Raw genomic sequence first — 19,083 nt, forward strand, 5'->3', positions numbered from 1 at the left:
GGACCCTCAGGCTAATACTAGCTGTCTCTTCGATTGGCATCAGCCGGCTTTCCAGATCTGCCCCATTCATTCATATTCCTTCAGGAAACATCCGTTGAGCATTTCTTGGTCCCAGACACTATGTTGAGCAGTGCGGATACAGTCATAGAGGGAGTTGCTCTGAGCCACACAGTATGCAGGGCTCGGGGCTGGGCCTGTGGGAGGACTCAGGGGAAGGGATGTGTGTCCTTGCCCTTGGGGTTCCCGGCCTCAAGGGGATTTCGGAGACCCACACGTGGGACCAGCTAGGTTTCCTCTCTGCCTGCAGTCTTCCGGAAATGTCTGGGTCACCCATGAAGAGATGGAAACTCTGGCAACACCCACTAAAACAGTGAGTCTGGCCCTGGGCCCTGGGCCTGGGCTGAGGGCTGATGACCCCCATGAGGATGAGGGGAAGGTTTAGGGAGTCAGAGGGGGTTGCGGTCGATCTAATACGAGATTGGTATCCCTGATGTATGTCGGGTTCTGTTCTCAGGGTGGTGGGTTGGGAGAAAGAGGTGGGAAATGGGAACAGTTAGCGTGTGTGTGGGGATCCATCTCTGGGGGGGTCTCCAAGGCCAGTGGGGAAGAGCTGGCCATGGGAGCGGTCTGCCCTGCTGTGGGCCTGAAGCCGGAGTCCTTTCCCTTGTGCTGATCCTTGGTGGAGGGACGGGGAGTGGGAGAGCCTGGCCCCTTGCGGGGCTGCGAGCCAAGCTGGGGAGGTGTGGAAACGTGTTTTTGCCACACACACATTCGCTCCCCCCTCACTGCAAACACAGGCACATGTGCCAGCCTTGTGTTCTCGCTTGGTCCTCCCAACAAGCTCTCCCTAGTCACCCTCCTAGCCACTGGGGCGTCTGCTCCCTCTTCTCGATGGGGCCTGGGGTGGACGCTTCCAGGTTTCTTGACTTTGCCTGTTTCCCCTGACACGCTGCACATCGTTCCCGCTAGGACAGTGAGGAGGGCAGCTGGGCTCAGGTAAGACCCCCTTCCCTGTCCAGAGCCACCTCCCAGGAGTTCGTTCAGGACAGATTTTTTCCCAACAGGCTGTCTGCCCGACAGGACGCCCTGAGTCCCAGTCTATTTATGTCCCTCTTCGCATGAAAAGCCCTGGACAGGTTTTCTCCTGCCGCTAAAGCACCCTCCCTCCTCATTGCCCTCTAGCTTCTGGTTTCTCCGGATGGCAGGTGGGGAGCCTTGGAGGCCCCCAGCATGCCTGCATCTTCCCCTCTCTTCCCAGGAACCATGAGACTGAGATTGGTACCAACCCTTTTCCTCACCCCATCGCTTTCAGAGGGCACAGCCGTGAGCTGGGCCAAGGCCTTTTACTCATTCACTCAGTGGGCAAATATTTATTGAGCAGCCTCTAGGTATCAGGGGCCTTTCTAAGCTCTCTGGATACAGAGGTGGACAAACTAAGCCCCACAGACCTTATATTCTAGGAGAGAGACCCTAAGCGCGTAAACCCATCAGTGAGCACCGTGTCACACGGATTCACGGGCCGTGAAACAGCACAGGGAAAGCCAGAAACCAGGGCCTGGACAGATCGTCGTGTACATTCACCCAGTAAAACAGCAGGGGGGATGGATGAATTTTAGAAATACAACGTCAAGTGAAAGGTCTAAGTCCCCAAAGAGTCATAGAATTTTATACTAAAACTCAAAACCAAGCAAACTTAATAATACGTTTGTTAGAGAAATATGCATTGGTGATTATAAGGACTGTAAAAAATGTTTTTCAAGCAAGGGAATGATAGAAAACTCTAGACGGGCGGCAGGGGACAGGACGGGGAAGGAGAGCGTAAGGTGGACACAACCGGTTGGTGTTGTCCATCAATGTTGACTTCACTTATTTATGCTTAACGGCGAACGTTTGCTACATTTATTTTTGTGTGTATAACGGTTTCATTTTCAAAGATAAGTTTTTCAGCCTAAAAAAAATCAAGTAGGGTTAGGAAACCATGATGGAGGATTGCTGTTCACCCAGTCTTTCTAAGGATAGGTGGTCAGGGAAGTCCCTGCTGTCGGCGGGAGGTGACAACCAGAGCAGGTGGGGAGGGTCACGGGGGCGTGGAGGGTGCTTGGGAAACAGGGGTTCTGGAGAATTCCTGGAGGGGACATCAGACCTCAGAGAACTGAGTGCTGGCTGTTCAGACGCTATTCATCAGCCTGTAGCTTTTGACGTCGCGAGTCAGTACGTAACTCCCCTGTAGATGCGTGAGCCAGTTTCCCAAGTGACATTGGCTCTTTTCTTGCTGTTCTGCGGGTCCTCTGTAACTTGGCCTGTCCCCTGGGCGCAGTGGGCTTGAGGCTGACCGAGCAGCAGGAAGGCAGGTCTGCCACACAATACCGCAAATGCATTCCTGGGTCGACAGGAAGGACTTCATATTATCTGCTGCCTGGAGAGTTGCTTCTGTTCATTAGTGTAGATAAGTGATCCACGAAGGGAACCGTATCATTCTGAGATCTTACGAAGTTCCATTTAAACCCCCCACCTCCTACCACGTCCAGCTTCTTAGCGAAAATAACCCGCTGTGGAAGATGGAGTGACGTTCCTCTCGAGAAGATACGCCAGCTGCGGTTCGCTAGCACTGCCTTCCTCCCCTATAGCTCCTCTACCTTGTTCCCCCAGACCCTGGCCTATGGGGACATGAACCACGAGTGGATTGGGAACGAATGGCTCCCCAGCCTGGGGCTCCCCCAGTACCGCAGCTACTTCATGGAGTGCCTGGTGGATGCTCGCATGCTGGACCACCTCACCAAGAAGGACCTGCGGGTCCACCTGAAGATGGTGGACAGCTTCCACCGGTGAGCAAGGCTGGAGCCCCGCACGGGTCTCCCCCGGCCCCGGGGGTCTGTCTCCCGCAACGCACGTGCCTCCAAGCGGCCTGTCCGGGCGCCCGCAGGTCTCCCCCTTGCGAAAGCCAGGTCCTTGTCTCGTCCTGCAGCTTGAGGGAGGGTTCTGCCCTCTCACCTCCCGCCCTTAAGACACAGAAAGTCATTTTTCCTTCGCTTCACTTTCGGGGAGATTTCCCCTCCGAGGTCTGAATTTCATTTCTTCGGGCTTGCCGAGTTCTCTCTGTTTACCCTGGGGAGGCTCCAGCCGAAACCAGTGTCCAGCTTGGGTGTCTAAGAGGAAGGGTCTTTCTGAGCCCTTGTCCTGCCTGCCTCCCAGGTCTGAGCTTCTCAGCTCAGCCCACGCCCTTTTGTACAGGATGCCATCCAGTTCTCTCCTCCTCCTCGCGGACAAGGTCTTCTGTTCAAAAGTGTCTGCGGTGGAGGTCTCCAACTGGCAGCCCGTGGGCAGCATTTGGCCCACAGATGTGTTTTGTTTGGCTGACACGGTATTTTAAAGATTATGAGTTTAGTTGCCAGTATTCAAACACTGGGAGATTTTGCACAAAATTCTGGATGTCTGGCTTCTCTTAAAAAAAAAATTGGAAGATGTGTTGACACATTCCAGCATGGGGACAGCCCTTCTGAGACAGGTAGGCGTAGTCTCCAGGTCCTGCTTCACTCATCGCATAGTGATGCGTGCTTGACCCCAGTAGGCACTTGGGGTGGGGAGCAAGGTGGGTGCTGATGTTCCAGGGGTCGACGGTAGTTAGGGGGTCCTTTTAACGTCTAGCTTCAAATCACACAGGTCGCTGTTTGAGCCAGGTTCTTGGTCTTTTACCATTAATTAATGCCTATGCCACCCCGCAGGAGAGGTGTGACCCCATCTCACATGTTCTGAGTGCCACGCAGCTGGAAAGTGGCTCAGCTGGTGTTCCAACCCAGGCGAATGAGAGGGTAATGGGACGAACGCTGGAGCTGGGGGCGTGTGGCTTTACTAGCTTCTCATGGGGCTCCTTGGATGTCCCTTGGTCTCTCTGACTCATAAACCATGGAAGGTTAAATGCATAAGGGATCTATTTAGCCTCCCTATTTTGTGGGTGAGGAAACTGAGGCACAGGAAGGAGCATCAGGCATGACAGCTGAGTGCATGTCTCCTGACACTGAGTCCAGCCTTCTTGCCACCATGCTGCAGAGCCTTTGATGCTAGAACTCTCTACTGTGACCTCCCTCACCATCCCCCCACCCCTTCTCAGGGCTGAAAGGGAATCTTCTGTCTCAGTGGGTCCGGGAGGCTGCCAGGCCTGGCTGCACCTGTCCCCTTGTCAATGACTGACAGGGCTGCGGACAGAAGGGCCACTGGCCTGCCAGCTGGGATGTCCCTGGGCTGCTGGAGGATCAGTCTGCTCGCCCCCACCCAGCACTATGGAGGTCCTCCTGGGGACCCTCTGCCCAGGCCCCAGGAGAGCCTTGGCCTGCATTCATGCTTCCAGATTCAGCTCCACATCTCGAGTACTTCAAGGGTTCCTAAAGCATTTCCACGCCCTTTACTTCAACTTTGTGTATACCTGCTTTTATTCCACTTAACCTTCCATAAAGCGTGTTCTTACATCTTTAAGAAATTATTTTGAATCATCCTTATTATGATGAGAAAAAGATATTTAAAAACCCTCCTTTTAATGAGGAAAACAAGCCCAATAGAGGTGGAGTATCACCAGGTCACTCAGCCAGGTGGATACAGGATGGGGCCAATATCCTTCCTTCTTCACACCTAACTCTGAGCGCTTTTCCCTGGAAGCATGGTGTCCTAGTGAGCAGCTTTTCTAGAGAAGCGGCTGTCCTGAGGAGAACCGGCCCACACGGCATCAGTAATGTTCTCCCAGTGGTGGTACCTTTGCTGAGTGCCTGGACGTTCCAGGGGCTGGGCTAAGCCCTTCCACGCACGATCACCTGTGAGGCTCACGGCAGCCCGGCCGGAGAGGCGTGACCTCATCTCACGTGTGCTGAGGGCCACCAGGCCGGGGAGTGGCAGAGCTGGCATTCAAACCCAGGCTGATCTGACTTTAGATTTTTGCTCTTCGGTGAAACAACTTTGAAAGTCCTCGGAACTGGACTGAAAATTATAGCAAGTGGGACTGGAAGGAGACAAAAGGCATTTCTAGTTAGGACGTGTGTGTGCTCCTGCCCCCTCCAGTGGACCCAGGCTTGAGCAATGACTGAGTGCCTTGGGCCAGAAAAGAAGTCCTAGAAGTGGTGTCTTCGGAGCTGTGAGGGATTGTTCGAGGCCCCAGGGCTGCCTGGGTATAGCTGAAGGGGGAGAGAAGAAAGGAGCCAGCAGCATAGTTTAATTTCACAAAGCAATGGCCACAAAATGGAGTTTGGAGGGAACGTCTGTTCCTCCGTTTGATAGGCGACAAAACCCAGAGAGGCTGCATGACAAGCAGTGTTCAAGTTAAGGAGGGACCTTACGATAGAAGCTGCCCACGGTGGAAGGAGCTGCCTCAGGAGGTAGTGACTTCCCTGTCGTCAGAGGTGTTGGGCCCAGGTGTTCATACTATGCAGAAGGATGGTACACAGGTGACACCTGCATGATACAGGAGCTTGGACCAGTGGCCTGGAGGGTCCCTTCTAACGTGCAGACTCGATGGTTCTTGGTCTGGTTTAGTTATTATTTAGTGAATGCTTACTATGCACCTGGTACTGTTTAAGTACTTTTAGTACTTTCCGTGAACCATTTCATTCCATTCGTTAAGCATTTGTGGTGTTTACTAAGTGCCAGATGCTATTCTAGGGGTTTGAGAAATATCAGTGAACAAAACAGGGTTGCCCTCGTGGAGTTTACATGCTAACTGGGAGGGACAGACAAAGAACCGTACGTGTATTGTATATAAAGTACGTTAATAGATAAAAACTGCTAGGAAAAAAAATAGACCAAGGTTAGACCAGGATAAGGGGGGGCAGGTGTTGGGAATACGGGCTGGGGGTAGTGATGGTGGTGGTGCAGTTTTAAATCAGGGGGACAGGGTGACCGTTGAATTGAGAAGATGACACTTGAGCAAAGACTTCGAGGAGACAGGGTGAGCCACGCAGCAGATCGGGGCAAGAGTGTTCCAGGCAGAGGGAACAGCCAGGGCAAAGGCCCTGAGGCACAGAGGCCAAGCGTGCCTGCTGTGTTTGAGGAAGGACAGAGATGTCACTGTACAGGGGCACGTCATGTAGCACGTGTAGGTCATCGTAAGGACTCTGAGCGAAATGGGGATACAAAGAAATATTTGTAGGGATCTTTCTGTAGGGTCCTATGTTTATGGGTCAGATATCTGTAGGGTCATTCCAGTGCCTGGGGTGGGAGCGGGGGGGGGGGGAAATGTTGCTTCTTTGAGAGAACTTTCCTTCCATCAGGCCCACACCCTGGCCAAGAGGGAGGACGTAGGGTAGGCAGAGGAGGGAAAGTAGTCTTGGGCTGGATCACACACAAGCCCTGGGAAAAGGAGGAGCATGAGTGGGCCGGGGTGCTCTTTATGCTGGAAGACACGGGCCTGAACACGCTAGGGCCAGTGCTGGATGTAGGACAGATGTGGCAGGAATGTGGCCCCCCTGAGGCTCTGGCTCAGGGGGGGCTATGTACCTGCAGAACCAGTCTTCAGTATGGCATCATGTGTCTGAAGAGGCTGAATTATGACCGAAAGGAGCTGGAGAAAAGACGGGAGGAAAGCCAGCATGAGATCAAGGGTAAGCTTAGCAGGCTCAGCGTGCCTCCTCTGAAAGGCATGGGAGCAGCCTTGGGGGAGCAGATGCCTGCCTCCTGTCCCCTGCCCTGGGCGAGTGGGGGTAGAAGAGGCATTCTGTACCTTAGGGAGCCTCCAAACCTGAGGGAAGCTCAGGTGATGAGGGAGACCTAGTCCATGCCCAAAGGACGTTGTCATCTGGTGGAGAAGCAATAGCCCTGGCCGGTCACCTGTAACCCCACCCTACCCCCTGACAATGGCCACCGACTGGACACATGCAGTGAATCCCCTCGGACAGTGCTATGGACTGGCCTGCTCATGGACTGTGTTGATCTGGGTGGCATTGGGCAGGAAAGAGAGACAAGTCTTAGATTCTAAGAGGACCATTCCAGCCTGGGGGTAGGGGATGGCCTGGCCAAGGGCTCTGGGGAGAAAGTCAGGAGCCTGCTCGCCTGACCCTTGAGTCCTACAGGCTGGCAGGGATGGAGGGAGGTGGTGCTGGTTCTCTAGGAGCCCAGGTGCCAGGGAGGACAGACAGAAGAGGACAGACAGAAAGCAGGGTAGACTGGAGCTCTGGGTCCAGGGAAGCCGGTTTCCGTCCCTGGAGGGGGTGTGGCCAAACCTGTCTCTTCCTAACCCGTTTTCTTGCCCCGCCCTCCAGATGTGCTGGTCTGGACCAACGACCAGGTGGTTCACTGGGTCCAGTCCATTGGGCTCCGGGATTATGCAGGAAATCTACAGGAGAGCGGTGTGCATGGTGCCCTGCTGGCCCTGGATGAGAACTTTGACCACAACACGCTGGCCCTGGTCCTCCAGATTCCCACACAGAACACCCAGGTGGGCATCCTTGTCATCAGTCAGTCTTAATCTCAGGCTCCCCCTCCGCCCACTCTCCTGCTCACACACACAGGTTTACAGATTTGTTGGGGGACTGTTCTGGGGCCTGTCTCAGAGGGGATCACAATGTCCTCACACCTCCAAGTGGTCCCTGTGCATAACCAGGCCACCTAGGGAGCAAACTTCCTTCACATACAGGGCACATCTAGCCCAGGCCCAGAACACGGTGTTAATCCTCTCCCAACCCCATCTTTGCGTTTGACACTCTGTTTTTTATTTAATTAATTAACTAATTAATTAATCTGTTTGTTTACTTAATTATTTATTTATTTTTCATATAATTTATCGTCAAGTTGGCGAACATACAGTGTATATACGGTATGCTCTTGGTTTTGGGGTTAGATTCCCGTTGATTGATCGCTCACGTACAACACCCAGTGACGATTTGTTTTTCCTCACTCTGCTTTTCTGACCTGACTCTTCTTAGAGGAGAAAAGGCCTGGGGGCCTGAAGGGATCAGAAAACCCCCCATCTCCTTTGTCTCCTACCCCAGAGATCTGCCTTGGGCTCCCAGGCTTGAGAAAGCTAAATATACCAAATAACACAGCCCAGAGCCTCTCTGCAGCAGGCCGTTGTCTCCCTGTCAGCAGCTCAAATGATGAGACATCTCCTTAAATTACATTTCACAATTGTTATGGAGCTCTCATCCAAGACGATATCTAAACTCTCTTGGACCTATTTATATGTTTGGCCTTTCTAGCTTCCTGTGGGTAAAGGACTCCAGAAGTACTACCTGTTGTGTTTAGTACTTCCTGATTTTATTTGTCCCAAATTGTGCCCCAGTCAGGCTCCCCCTGGGGAAGGGAACGGCCTCATCCTCATTTACTAGGTTTGGTGAGGCTATGTGTATTTGGCCCGTGCTCACCTTTTGTGATTTCATAAACTCTGATTGTGTTGCCTCGGGGCTCAGGCCTTTGTCTCTCCAGACGGAGTGATCTTAATTCTTTTAGGCTTTCCTCATATAGACTCGCCTCCGTGCCCTGATCGTTTTAGCTGCCCCTGTCTGGACTGGTTGCAGCTGTCAGGCCTCTTGAAATTCAGCCACTGGAGTCGCACAAGCTATTCCGGGAGCAGATGCGTTTTGGCTCGTGCGAGGGTGGGGCTGTGTGGTCTCGTAATGCCGGGTGGCGTGTTGGCCTCTTGGGGATGTTGGCAGCACACAGGGCCAGTGTGTCCCATAGGCTCTCGGCAGTGACCCCCTCTCCCCCCTCCCCCCCCACCCCGACCGGTCAGAACGGAGAGGACAGATCCCTGTTCTCTAAGAAGAGCTGGGATTCCCCTACCCCCCTACGCAGTTCTTCTGTATGTGCCCACCTCCAACCTCATGTGCGTTCTCACCTGCTCTCACAGCTCTGGGACAGGTTTCTGAAGTTTGTTAAGTGTCATCGTCACCTTTCCCTACCCAGAGGAGCAGTGTCGTCTGGATACTTGGAAGTGTATTAGGCTTCTTCTTTGCTGTCACTTATGAGAATATTACCTTCTCAATACTGACAGAGACAGTCCTTATGAACCTCCGTGGTTAGCATTTCTCACCCGGAAATGGGCTTGTTCTTCTCTATCGTTTGTTTGTCTCCTGTCTCTAAATGTGTCCGGGTTTTGTGGCTCGCAATGCATTTGTAAAGAGCGGCCGGAGACATCTCTGGTGCGTGCTAACCTTTCTGGTTTTCCTGACTCTTCCATTTAGCTCAGCTATGAGAGGAAGTGGGGGCTGACCCGACATGGAATTCTTCCTCAACGATGGTTAAAAATATCTGGTGGCAGTTCTGAAAACTTTGTTGTTTCTGGCGTTTCCCAAATCTCCTGCTGAGTTAGGCTCCTGGGAGGCTTAGTCAAGGCCTGTATGCACCGTCAGCCCAAGGGCCATGGAGATCTGTGACTCAGCCGTCGTCCTAATTTAAAGTTTTGATGTGGAGCCTTATGAAATACGTTTCTTTAATCTAAATTAAATCCTTATTATCCATGGTCTACATGCTCATTTATCCCTTCAGAAAGGTGGTAAGGCCTGATTTTCCTTTACAGACACAATATGGGGTTCCCCCCCACCCCACTTAAGGGAACCCTGTGATCCACCTGTTCTGTGGTCCTACTTTGTACAAAATTACAGTTTTCTAATGTGCTCCATATGAAAGAATCCTAAGGTTTACAGTTTCACTTCCAAGAGGACCCTGGAGTTTGCTTGAAACAGCATCAGGGCTCACGGGTTAAATGCACTGAAAGCCCTATCTCTGTCTATGGGCCCCTATGAAACAGAAGCAAGATGACATAGAAGTCATTGACTATACCCCTCCCACCTCTTCCTCTTTCACCCTGTGGACTCCAGGCTCGCCAGGTGATGGAAAGAGAGTTCAACAACCTGTTGGCCTTGGGCACAGACCGGAAACTGGATGATGTGAGTACTTGGCTGTGAATCAGGGGCCTTTGGGATTTGGCCATTGTTGGTTGGTTGGGTTGGAGTTCATGAGTTGTGCTTTCCTTGGGCCGATAATTGGTGGGGTGGTCTAAGGGAGAAGAGCCAGAGGGGATGGCGATGATGTCAGGGAATTGGGGGAGGGGGGCAAAAGAGCGAGGCCTAGCAGTAGGCCTGGAGAAGTCTCCAGGAAACTCCTTGTACAAAAACTAAAGGCTCCTATAGGTTATACTTCTAGCATCTTCCAACTCTGTGCCCTGCTGCTGTCCTAACCACACAGGATCAGAGGTTCCCCCAAAGGCCATCTCCTTGGGATCATACCTTTTTCTTCCATTTCTCAGATACCATCTCTGAGTGCTATTGGCAGAGCATGATTCCAGCCTGCTTATTAGGATTCCCATTCTGTTATTCTGTGTGGTTGTTTGGAGGCAGGCGTTATGCTGAGGTCCTTAAACGACAGGCTTGCTCGCTTGTTCCACAGGGCAGTTTGACACACTGGCTCAGACGTATATCATCACTGCTTCCTCTCCAGTTTTACTCTTGAGTTACCTTCATACAAAGTTAAGGTTCTCTTTTCTTGGCCCCCATGTTCGATGAAAACACAGCCTTTCCCCCTGGGTTTTGTCAAGCCTTTCCCTTGCGTTTAGGCTGGACTGTGTCCAGGAAGACCTGCATGTCCTGAGCTCTAATGCCCCCATTGGAGATGCCTACCAAAGGGTTACCTGTTTCCTGAGGGTGCAGCCCCCTCCTCAGCCCTCCTCTCTTCTTCCCCCTTCCCCCTTCCCGCCTTCTTCCCTACTTACTTTTGATCACCAACCTTCCCTGCTGTTGCCTGTCAGGTGAGGCTTGGCTGCCCTGGCTCCAAACAAGTTAAAAAGGAGCCCAGATTATTTATTTTTAGCTTCTCCATCTTCAGTCAAATCTAGTTCTTCTGATCTCCGTTGTCTGTGTAGCTTCCCTTTCTACACATCCCTTCCCCGACCAATGCCTCTGTTTGGACTAGTGGACCTCCTTTTTTGGGACACCCTTAGTGTCACCTCCTTATCAATTAGTCTTTCTTAGTTGGGTTGGCCAGGGCTAAAATCCACCTTTGTGGAATGACTGCTCTGCTTCGGTAGATAGGACACGCTCAGGCATACACGGAATTTGTGGAGGGGTGTGTTCTTCACGGAGGTGCCTTGAAATATGGAGTGTGTTATTTATACACACACACACACACACACACACACATATATAATCATACACACACGTACACATATGTGTGTGTACATGTGTATGTATTCCTGTCAAGGAGATAAATTGCCAGACCCCACCAGCTGTCCCCACCCTCAGAGATCTTAATTTTTCCAATGCCCCACCCGCCGAGGATCTTAGCTTTCTTTGATGCTGTTTAGAAAAATGACTCCTGTATATCTTAGCGCGGTGCTTCCTAATTAGAAAGCTATGTATTCCTTCAATCCTTATAAAAGTATTCTTTGAAGGCCTCCTCTGGGCCAGGCATTGGCCCAGGCATAGGGGTATACTGGTGACAGACAACTCATTTTATGCTAACAATCATCATGTGGGGCAGGTTATCATCCCCCTCTGACTGATGAGGAATGAAGCTTGAGGTGGGATTTGGTGGTGGTGGGCACAGGGGAGGTCAGAGATCCAGGGAGACTGCTTTCTGTCTAGGCATCTAGCACGGCATCAGCAACCTTGAGCTGTCTCTTGTTTCCTCTGTCAGTTCTGGTTCTCAGTTTCCCCTCTCAAGCTTCAAGGCCCTGGAGGGCTGCATCCAAGTCTCCCCCTACATGGAGAGCAGGACTTAAGGAAAAAGAGGAGAGGAACAGGAAGAACATCTTCTTTTTAAATTTTTTTTTTCAACGTTTATTTATTTTTGGGACAGAGAGAGACAGAGCATGAACGGGGGAGGGGCAGAGAGAGAGGGAGACACAGAATCGGAAACAGGCTCCAGGCTCTGAGCCATCAGCCCAGAGCCTGACGCGGGGTTCGAACTCCCAGACCGCGAGATCGTGACCTGGCTGAAGTAGGACGCTTAACCGACTGCGCCACCCAGGCGCCCCAGGAAGAACATCTTCTAGGGGACAAGTGATACAGAAACAACTGGCTGAAGGTAGAAATCGAGAGAGAGAAAGAGAGAGAGAAAGGGAGACCACCCTGGGCTAGATTAAGGGTAGGATCATGGACCAGACAGAAATAATGAGGAAAGTTCCTGATGAATTCAGGGATAGGATGCCTACATAGGAAGCCAGCTGCCATCCATTCATTTAACAAATATTTATTGAGTGCCTACAGTGTTCCTGAGCACTACTCTGGGGCTGGGGATACATTGGTTAGAACTAAAAAGATGATGGTGTCTGTCCCATGGAGGACAGAATTTGAAAGTGAGAGGGAGAGAGTTGAGGGAGGGGAGTGGAAGAAGGAGAGAGAGAGGGGGGTGGTTAATGAAATACAGTAAAACCTTGGTTTTGAGGCAGAATTTGTTCTGGAAACATGCTTGTAATCCAAAGCACTTGTATACCAAAGCAAATTTCAAGAACCATTGGCTCGGTTGTGATCGTGTGACCTTCAGTGTCACGAACTAGATCACAAGACATCGCTCGTTTATCAAGTGAACATTTATTACAAACGTTCGCTCATCCTGCAGAACACTCGCAGAACAAGTTACTCTCAATCCAAGGTTTTACTGTAATCCCATAAGTACACGAAAAACTGATACCAGCGTGGGTGCTGGGACAGAGGTACATTGTGCCAAGAAGTGATAGGGTTTGGCCTCCTCAGAGCACAAGCAACAAGGGGCTTGGGGCCAGGAGGGGTTGAGGCAAGAACTGGTGAGTTAATGTCTCTTGTTCCTCCTGCAGCTCTCTGCCTATACCCGTTCTCAGAACACCGATTGGCTTGGTCGGGGTGGAGGGGGGGGGGGTGGTGCTGGGGAGATTAGACGTGGCTGCCAAGCAGGGTGGAAGTGAGCTCTTCCGGGGAGGATGGGGAGGCCTGTGCAGAGGGGCATCCTGTAGAGTTTTGGCTCTGGGTGCCCTTTGGCAGAGATAGTCAGGAGACTCCGCTGACAGATGGCCCACCACCTCCTTTGGGGGAGCCTGCCTCTGATCTGCCATCCACCTGACCCATCGCTGTCACAGAATGCTCTCACTTGATCCCATTAGGGATAGGCAGCCTGAGAAAGAGGGCAGATGATGTTCTTCCTATTTTATGGACACAGAAATGGAAGCTCAGAGAGGTCACTTAACTTGCCCAGGGACACATAACTAGTAAAATGGTAGTCCGGTCTCCTGACTCTTGGCCCGGTGCGTTTCCGGCACACCCTGGGCTGCAGCCAGAGGGAAGGCAGGAGGGGTTGGGTGAGGGCTGCTCGGTGCCCCTGGGACGAGGCTAGGAGAACGTGAAAGGTCAGTGGGCATCCCCAGCCCAGTGTGAGATGACGGGGCTGGGCAGGGAAACGGTTCAACTGCAGGATGGTGCCAGGTCTGACAAGAGGGGACCCCACCCTACCTGGCGACAAGGAATCTGAATCCCCCGGGGCCCCTGGGAGTCCTCTACTTCGCCCCCATTCATTTTACCGACGGAAAAACAGGGCCAGAGAGAGGAGGTGACCTTGCCCCCCCCTCCGTACCCCGCCTTCCAGTGGGACGGGAGTGGCACCCCTAGAAGCAGCCGCGAGCGCGCTTCCCGCGGGCAGGGAGTGAGGGCCTCCGCGTGTCCCATGCAGGGCGAGGACAAGGTGTTCCGGCGCGCGCCGTCCTGGAGGAAGCGCTTCCGGCCGCGGGACCCGCACGGCGGCCTGCTCGGCGCCTCGGCCGAGACGCTCCCGGCCGCCTTCCGCGTGGCCACGCTGGGGCCGCTGCAGCCGCCGCCCGCGCCGCCGAAGAAGATCACGCCGGAGGGTGAGTGCCGGGCCGCCGGAGGGGCCTGCGGGCGCCGCTGCACTAACGCTGCCGCCGGGCCGGCGGGCGGGCGGGCCCCCGGAGCGCGCGCACTAACCGCCGCTCTGTGTTCTCCCGCGGCCGCCGACTCCTCCCAGCCGGGACGGCGGGGGCGCAGAGACTGGAGCCCTCCACGGTTCGGACCTACTCCTGCTGACCCCCCTCCCGCCCCGGCTCTCGCGGGGGTGTGCCCGTGGCGCGGGGTAAGTGGGCCGGGCCCGGGCCGGACACCCCCCCCCCCCCCCCGCCCCCGCCGCCGGCGGCCCCCGCTCGCGCGCTGTGCACCTGCCAGGCCCGCACTCGTCCGGCTTGCCCTGCCCGCTGCCGCCGCCGCCGCCGCCGCCGCCGCCCGGGCGCTTGGCGCTTGCAAGCTCGCTGCGCATGCATGCGCCCAGACCCCCAGGGACGACTCCCAGCTCACCGTGCAATGCATCTCTCTTTCTATCTCTCTCTCTCTCTCCTTCTCTCTCTCTTTCTCTCTTTCTCTCTTTCTTTCCCTCTCTCTCTCTTTCAGCTCGCTCCCACTATCTCTATGGACACATGCTCTCCGCCTTCCGGGACTAGCCACGGCCCCCAGGGCCAGCGTCCTCCCGCTGGGTTTCACAGGCTCAGCTGGCCCTGGCCTCTCCTGCTCGTTCCCTGGTCCTCTCACGGCTCCTAGTCTCGTCGTGACTTTCCGGTTGCCCAGGATCTCAGAATATACTCGTCCACCCCCTTCGGCATCCCACTACTCTGAGTCCCACCGTGTGTCCTTTGTAAGTCTCTTGTGGCTGTGGCTGGGACTCGAGGTTGTCCATGCTTGGGATTCTGCAGAAGGGACAGGACAGCAGTAGCCCAGGCGGGGTTGTGACTTCACCCTCCCTCTTCTGGGCCTAGCCAGTCTGTTCTGGACTGCGACCTCCACCAGATACCAGGATGCCGTGCCAAGGGCTGAGGATGGCCCTTCGAAGAAAACGGCACTTCGGACTCTGCCTTGCTCAGGCTATTGGGCCTTCTGGTCCCCGTGCACATCCTGCTTGTCTGATATCTGGTTTGGGCACCCCCCAGCATTAGCCCCTTTTCCCACCTTATCTCCACAATGGCAGCTCCTGCCTCCAGAACTTCTTTGGGGGCTGGGAGGGGCTGCAGAAAGCCCCATTCTCCCTCAGATGGTGAGGCTGGGGAGGAGGAAGGCTAAGGTGGTGATTCCAGGCTCTTGCTTAAGATGAATCCCAAATGTGAGTTGGGGAAGAATCTGAGAAAAATGGGCCTCTGAGCTTTGGGCCAAGGGTAAGGGTGGGGAAACTCTCAGCCCTCATACCCAGTAAGAAGTGCAGGCAGGTCAGCTGGACAGAGAGCCAATGGCCTGCAGTAGCCTTAAGTCCAAAGAGTGGTGGGAACGCCTCCTACCCCAGCGGTAGGGTGGAGTTGCTGCTGGGGCAGGGCTGGGGGTTGTGTGGGGTCCTGGCTCTGGGGACAGAAGAGAGCTACCCATGAGCTGTCTATTCTGCTCAGCATCCCCTCCCTTGCTGTCCTCCTCTGTCCCACTTTAGTAATCCAGCCCCTAAGAATATACCCAGTGGGGTGGATTGAAGATACACTGACCTTCAAATCAGATGTGGGAAAAAGGTAGTCCGGGGTTCTCTTCCCCTGATCTCTTAGGAAGAAAATAAAGCTTCCGCTTTAGTGAGCATATTCCAGGTCCAGGAAATCCAGTGTCGATGAAGGTCTTCACTCTCTTGCTTGCCCCTAAATCAGCCAGTCCTTGTTCAGGGCTCTCTCAGTGGGCAGGGACTGCCTCCTCCAGAAATTCCTGAGCCCCACCCAGCTTCCACCATTTTAATTGCTTCCCTCACGCAGCACGGTGGCAACCGGGGCTGGGGGATACAGGTCCTAGTTTGGTCGGAATGTCATTCCCAAGAAACCCGTCTTAATCCACTTCCTCGTCCTGCCAAAATGCCTGGACGTGTTTGGGGCCCAAGTTCAGGGGGAGTTGATGGAACCCAGGGCTTCATCCAAGTGAGAGGAGAGGACACGTGTCTGGAGCATGTTTCCTGGAGAGGCGCCAGTTCGTCACCTACAGGTGGCCGAGCAGCTGGTTTGCAACCTGATCGACTTGGGTTCTGAGCAGGGGCTCGGCTAACAGGTGGGATAGTGGGTCAGAGCACCCTGGCCCGCAGGAGTGATGGAGCCTGGGACGAGGCCAGGGCTCAGAGCCTTCTGTTTTTCGGCAGAGCAGAGGTCTGCCAGGGGCGGGGCTGGGGGGGCTCCCCTAGGTGTGGGCAAGGCCCCCCACCTGCCCTTGTTCTCCCTGGTTGTTCCTCGCCCTCCCTGTCCGTCAGGCTGCTGCAAATGGAGCTGGACGCGTTCTTGAGCAGAAAATGAGTTGGGTGGAGAAAAAAAGCCCCTATCCTTGGGTAATGGATGTTAAGATTATGGAGAAACCCCAGGTTCCTAAGGTTGGTGGAGTTGGGGATCGCAAAGCCATCTGACTGTGTCAGGGGACTTTTGACGGACTAGCTCAGTGGGAGATTCAGCCCCATCTTCTCCTCTACAACTTGACCCTGTCATGGTTGGCCATGTACCTGGGTCTCTTCAGGGCATCTGGGGAGGTATTGCAGGGAGGTGATGGACAGGAGAGCTTGTCCATTCAGTGATGGAAGGCTGTTGTCTTGGTGTATCCCTTGCCTCACAGTCCGCGTATTTTTTATTTGGAGAGTCACCAGTGACCCGAAGCCCCCTCACCAGCCTGCTGTATCTTGTCAGTTCCCTTCTCAGTACTGTACTGGCCCAGTGCGTCAGGAGTGGATGTGCGGGGGTGTATGAGTGTGATTGTGTACGTACCAATAAACAACCCGATGGTTTTAAGACAACCTACACATGGCTCTGGTCTTTTTTTTAACTTAGCGTTCAGCTGACGTGTCCAGCTTCTTCCACCGTCCTACGGCTGTGCTCCTCTGGGAAGTCAACATCAGAGTTTTAAAAACATACAGTCAGTAACCTTCTGTTTACTTACATAACCATGGGGTTGCTAGAGGTTAATGTGCAGGTTGCCTGTGCCAGGGGAGTTGAGGAGCGCCGATGCTGGACCTGATTTATTCCTTCTCCCTCTCTACTCACCTGGTCATGCTCCACTGCCTCGTGGCCTTTCCCACGGCCCCCAGGGCTGCCGCTGCTATAGGCCCCCTGCTCGGGATCACTGCAGCAGCCCCCGCAGCCTGTAGGTCAGAGGCCTGCTCCCTCCACATGGCGTGACAGGCTGCCTGCGACTTGGCTCCAGGCTCCCGCCCCTCCTCTCACCAGTCTGAGTCCGCCGACCTCAGAAACCTGTGTCCGCCAGCCCCATCAGCAGAAGGCAGCAAGAGCGCCTCTTGCCTTTGCAGCGCGAACCTTCCAGACCCACCTGGAGCATCACCTGGAAGGCAGGACCAGCCCCTCCCCGGCAGAATTGGAGAAGCGACAACCCTTTGCTCGCTGGCACTCTGGAAGCCACCGTGCCGTGTGGTGCCTCTCCTTGTCTCTTCCCACACGGCGCTGTGAGGGAGCCCCTCGGGTCTGTCTTCTTGATCTCCGTATCCCCTCGATAGACACGCTCGAGAGAATAAATGAACCGACCTTATCTCAGAGGGTTCTTATGAGGATGATTATTAAATGAAGCTCAACACTACCGGGAACTATTGTGTGCCAGATGCTGTTCTAAGCATGCTCAATGTATTAGCTCACTTAGCCCTCACAACTCTGTGTGGTGTTATCTTCGCCATCTTGCAGAACAGGAAATTGTAAGGCTAAGAACCACACTTCTTAAGTGTGGTTAATTGTAAGGCTAAGCTGGTGAGAGACAGACGTAGGTCCCAAAGCTAGCGCGGGGCCCCGTCCTTAACTGCGACACGTATGTGAAAAGTTCTGACCGTCTGCCAAGAGCGCTTACCACTTACTAAATGTTACTTGCTTCTCTCTTTTTTACTTTTTTTTTTTCTACTTCTCTTTTAAGTGAGCTCAAGCCTCTGTCCCTTGGCTAAGCCTCCCCCAGTTCCCTGTCCCAAACCCACACTCATGCTGGAGCGCCTGGGTGGCTCAGTTTCCGAACCCACCCTCCTGTGGTGCTTGGCTTATGTTCGTCTTTGGACTGCGTTTCTTCTCACCTAAATTGTGAACCCCCTGAGAACAGCACAATACGCCATATCCTTCCCAAGGCTAATGCCGTCCCAAACACTGATGGTACAGGAAGGCGGAGTCCACCAGCACCTGTGACAGGGTGCGCCCCGGACAAAGCCACCTGTGACCCGGAGAGGGCACACAGGTGAGGGAAGGTGCTGGCCTTGTGTTTACACACCTCTGGGGTCCCCCCTCACTCCCTCCATGACCAAAGGTAGAATCGACCAGCCTTGGTGGCCAGCTGGCTACAGGATGAGATCCGAAGGAACTCAGAAAAAATTTTTTGGGATGGGAAACTGTTTCCCAGTGTTGCCATCCACTGGGATGGGGAATGTGGAAGGATCAGGCTTATGTGGAAATGTGAGTTTCGTTGTAGACCTGCTGAGCTTGAGATGAGATCCCAACATCATGTTTCCGTCAGCATTTGTAGGAAAGAAGATTCTAGGTTTCTTTCCCAGAAAGAACATGCCTCCCCTAGGGATGTTCTAAGCAGAGCCTGGGTCTGGTTGTTGCCCGTGGCTGAGAGGTGAGGCACAGCCCAGATTGCCGTGGGGTGGAGATTTGGGGTTCCCATATGGGCCTGGACTATAGGTCCTTAGCCAAGACCCCAGCCTCACCTGGAACCTTCAGTCTTTCCTGAGTTTCGGCACACCTTTAGGCACATCTGCCCGAGCCTGGAGCCCAGAAGCCAGGCAGTGAGACAAGTCCAAGGGGGGTGGGGGGGGTGACATCTTGGGGGTAGGGTTTTATCCATGACAGAACCTGAACTGAGGGGACTCCTTTCCTTTCACCCTCCATTGTCTTCCCCCCCTCCACCTCCCTCTCCAGGTGCAGCATTAAATTTTTTTTTAATGTTCATTATTTTTGAGAGAGGGAGAGAGAGAGAGAGAGAGAGACCAAGCAGGGAAGGGGCAGAGAGAGAGGGAGACACAGAATCCCAAGCAGGCTCCAGGCTCTGAGCTGTCAGCATAGAGCCCGATGCGGGGCTGGAACTCACAGACCGCGAGATCATGACCTGAGCCATAGTCGGCCGCCCAACTGACTGAGCCACCCAGGCGCCCCTCCAGGTGCAGCATTTAAAATGTTTTCCACTTTGCGAGATCGATTACCTTGAGAAGTTAGAG

At 53.8% G+C, this 19,083-nt stretch overlaps 1 protein-coding gene across 10 annotated transcripts in view; it reads left to right on the forward strand.

The window, feature by feature from the left end:
• Positions 1–16,672, forward strand: part of PPFIA4 (PTPRF interacting protein alpha 4) — a 51,264-nt gene extending 34,592 nt beyond the window's left edge. For 7 of the 10 annotated variants that reach the window (XM_047841020.1, XM_047841021.1, XM_047841019.1 and 4 more), the window contains 8 exons: positions 308–370; positions 2,650–2,825; positions 6,484–6,581; positions 7,239–7,414; positions 9,795–9,863; positions 13,612–13,786; positions 13,924–14,028; positions 14,340–16,672. In XM_047841020.1, the coding sequence (XP_047696976.1) occupies positions 308–370; positions 2,650–2,825; positions 6,484–6,581; positions 7,239–7,414; positions 9,795–9,863; positions 13,612–13,786; positions 13,924–13,982 (816 nt within the window). In that variant the 3' untranslated portion in view covers positions 13,983–14,028; positions 14,340–16,672. The remainder of the gene's footprint in view (positions 1–307; positions 371–2,649; positions 2,826–6,483; positions 6,582–7,238; positions 7,415–9,794; positions 9,864–13,611; positions 13,787–13,923; positions 14,029–14,339) is intronic. The other 3 variants (XM_047841024.1, XM_047841028.1, XR_007148280.1) reach the window with 2 other exon arrangements.
• Positions 16,673–19,083: the final 2,411 nt, after the last annotated feature.

This window comes from Prionailurus viverrinus, chromosome F1 (genome assembly GCF_022837055.1).
Source record: "Prionailurus viverrinus isolate Anna chromosome F1, UM_Priviv_1.0, whole genome shotgun sequence".
Classification (NCBI taxonomy): domain Eukaryota; kingdom Metazoa; phylum Chordata; class Mammalia; order Carnivora; family Felidae; genus Prionailurus; species Prionailurus viverrinus.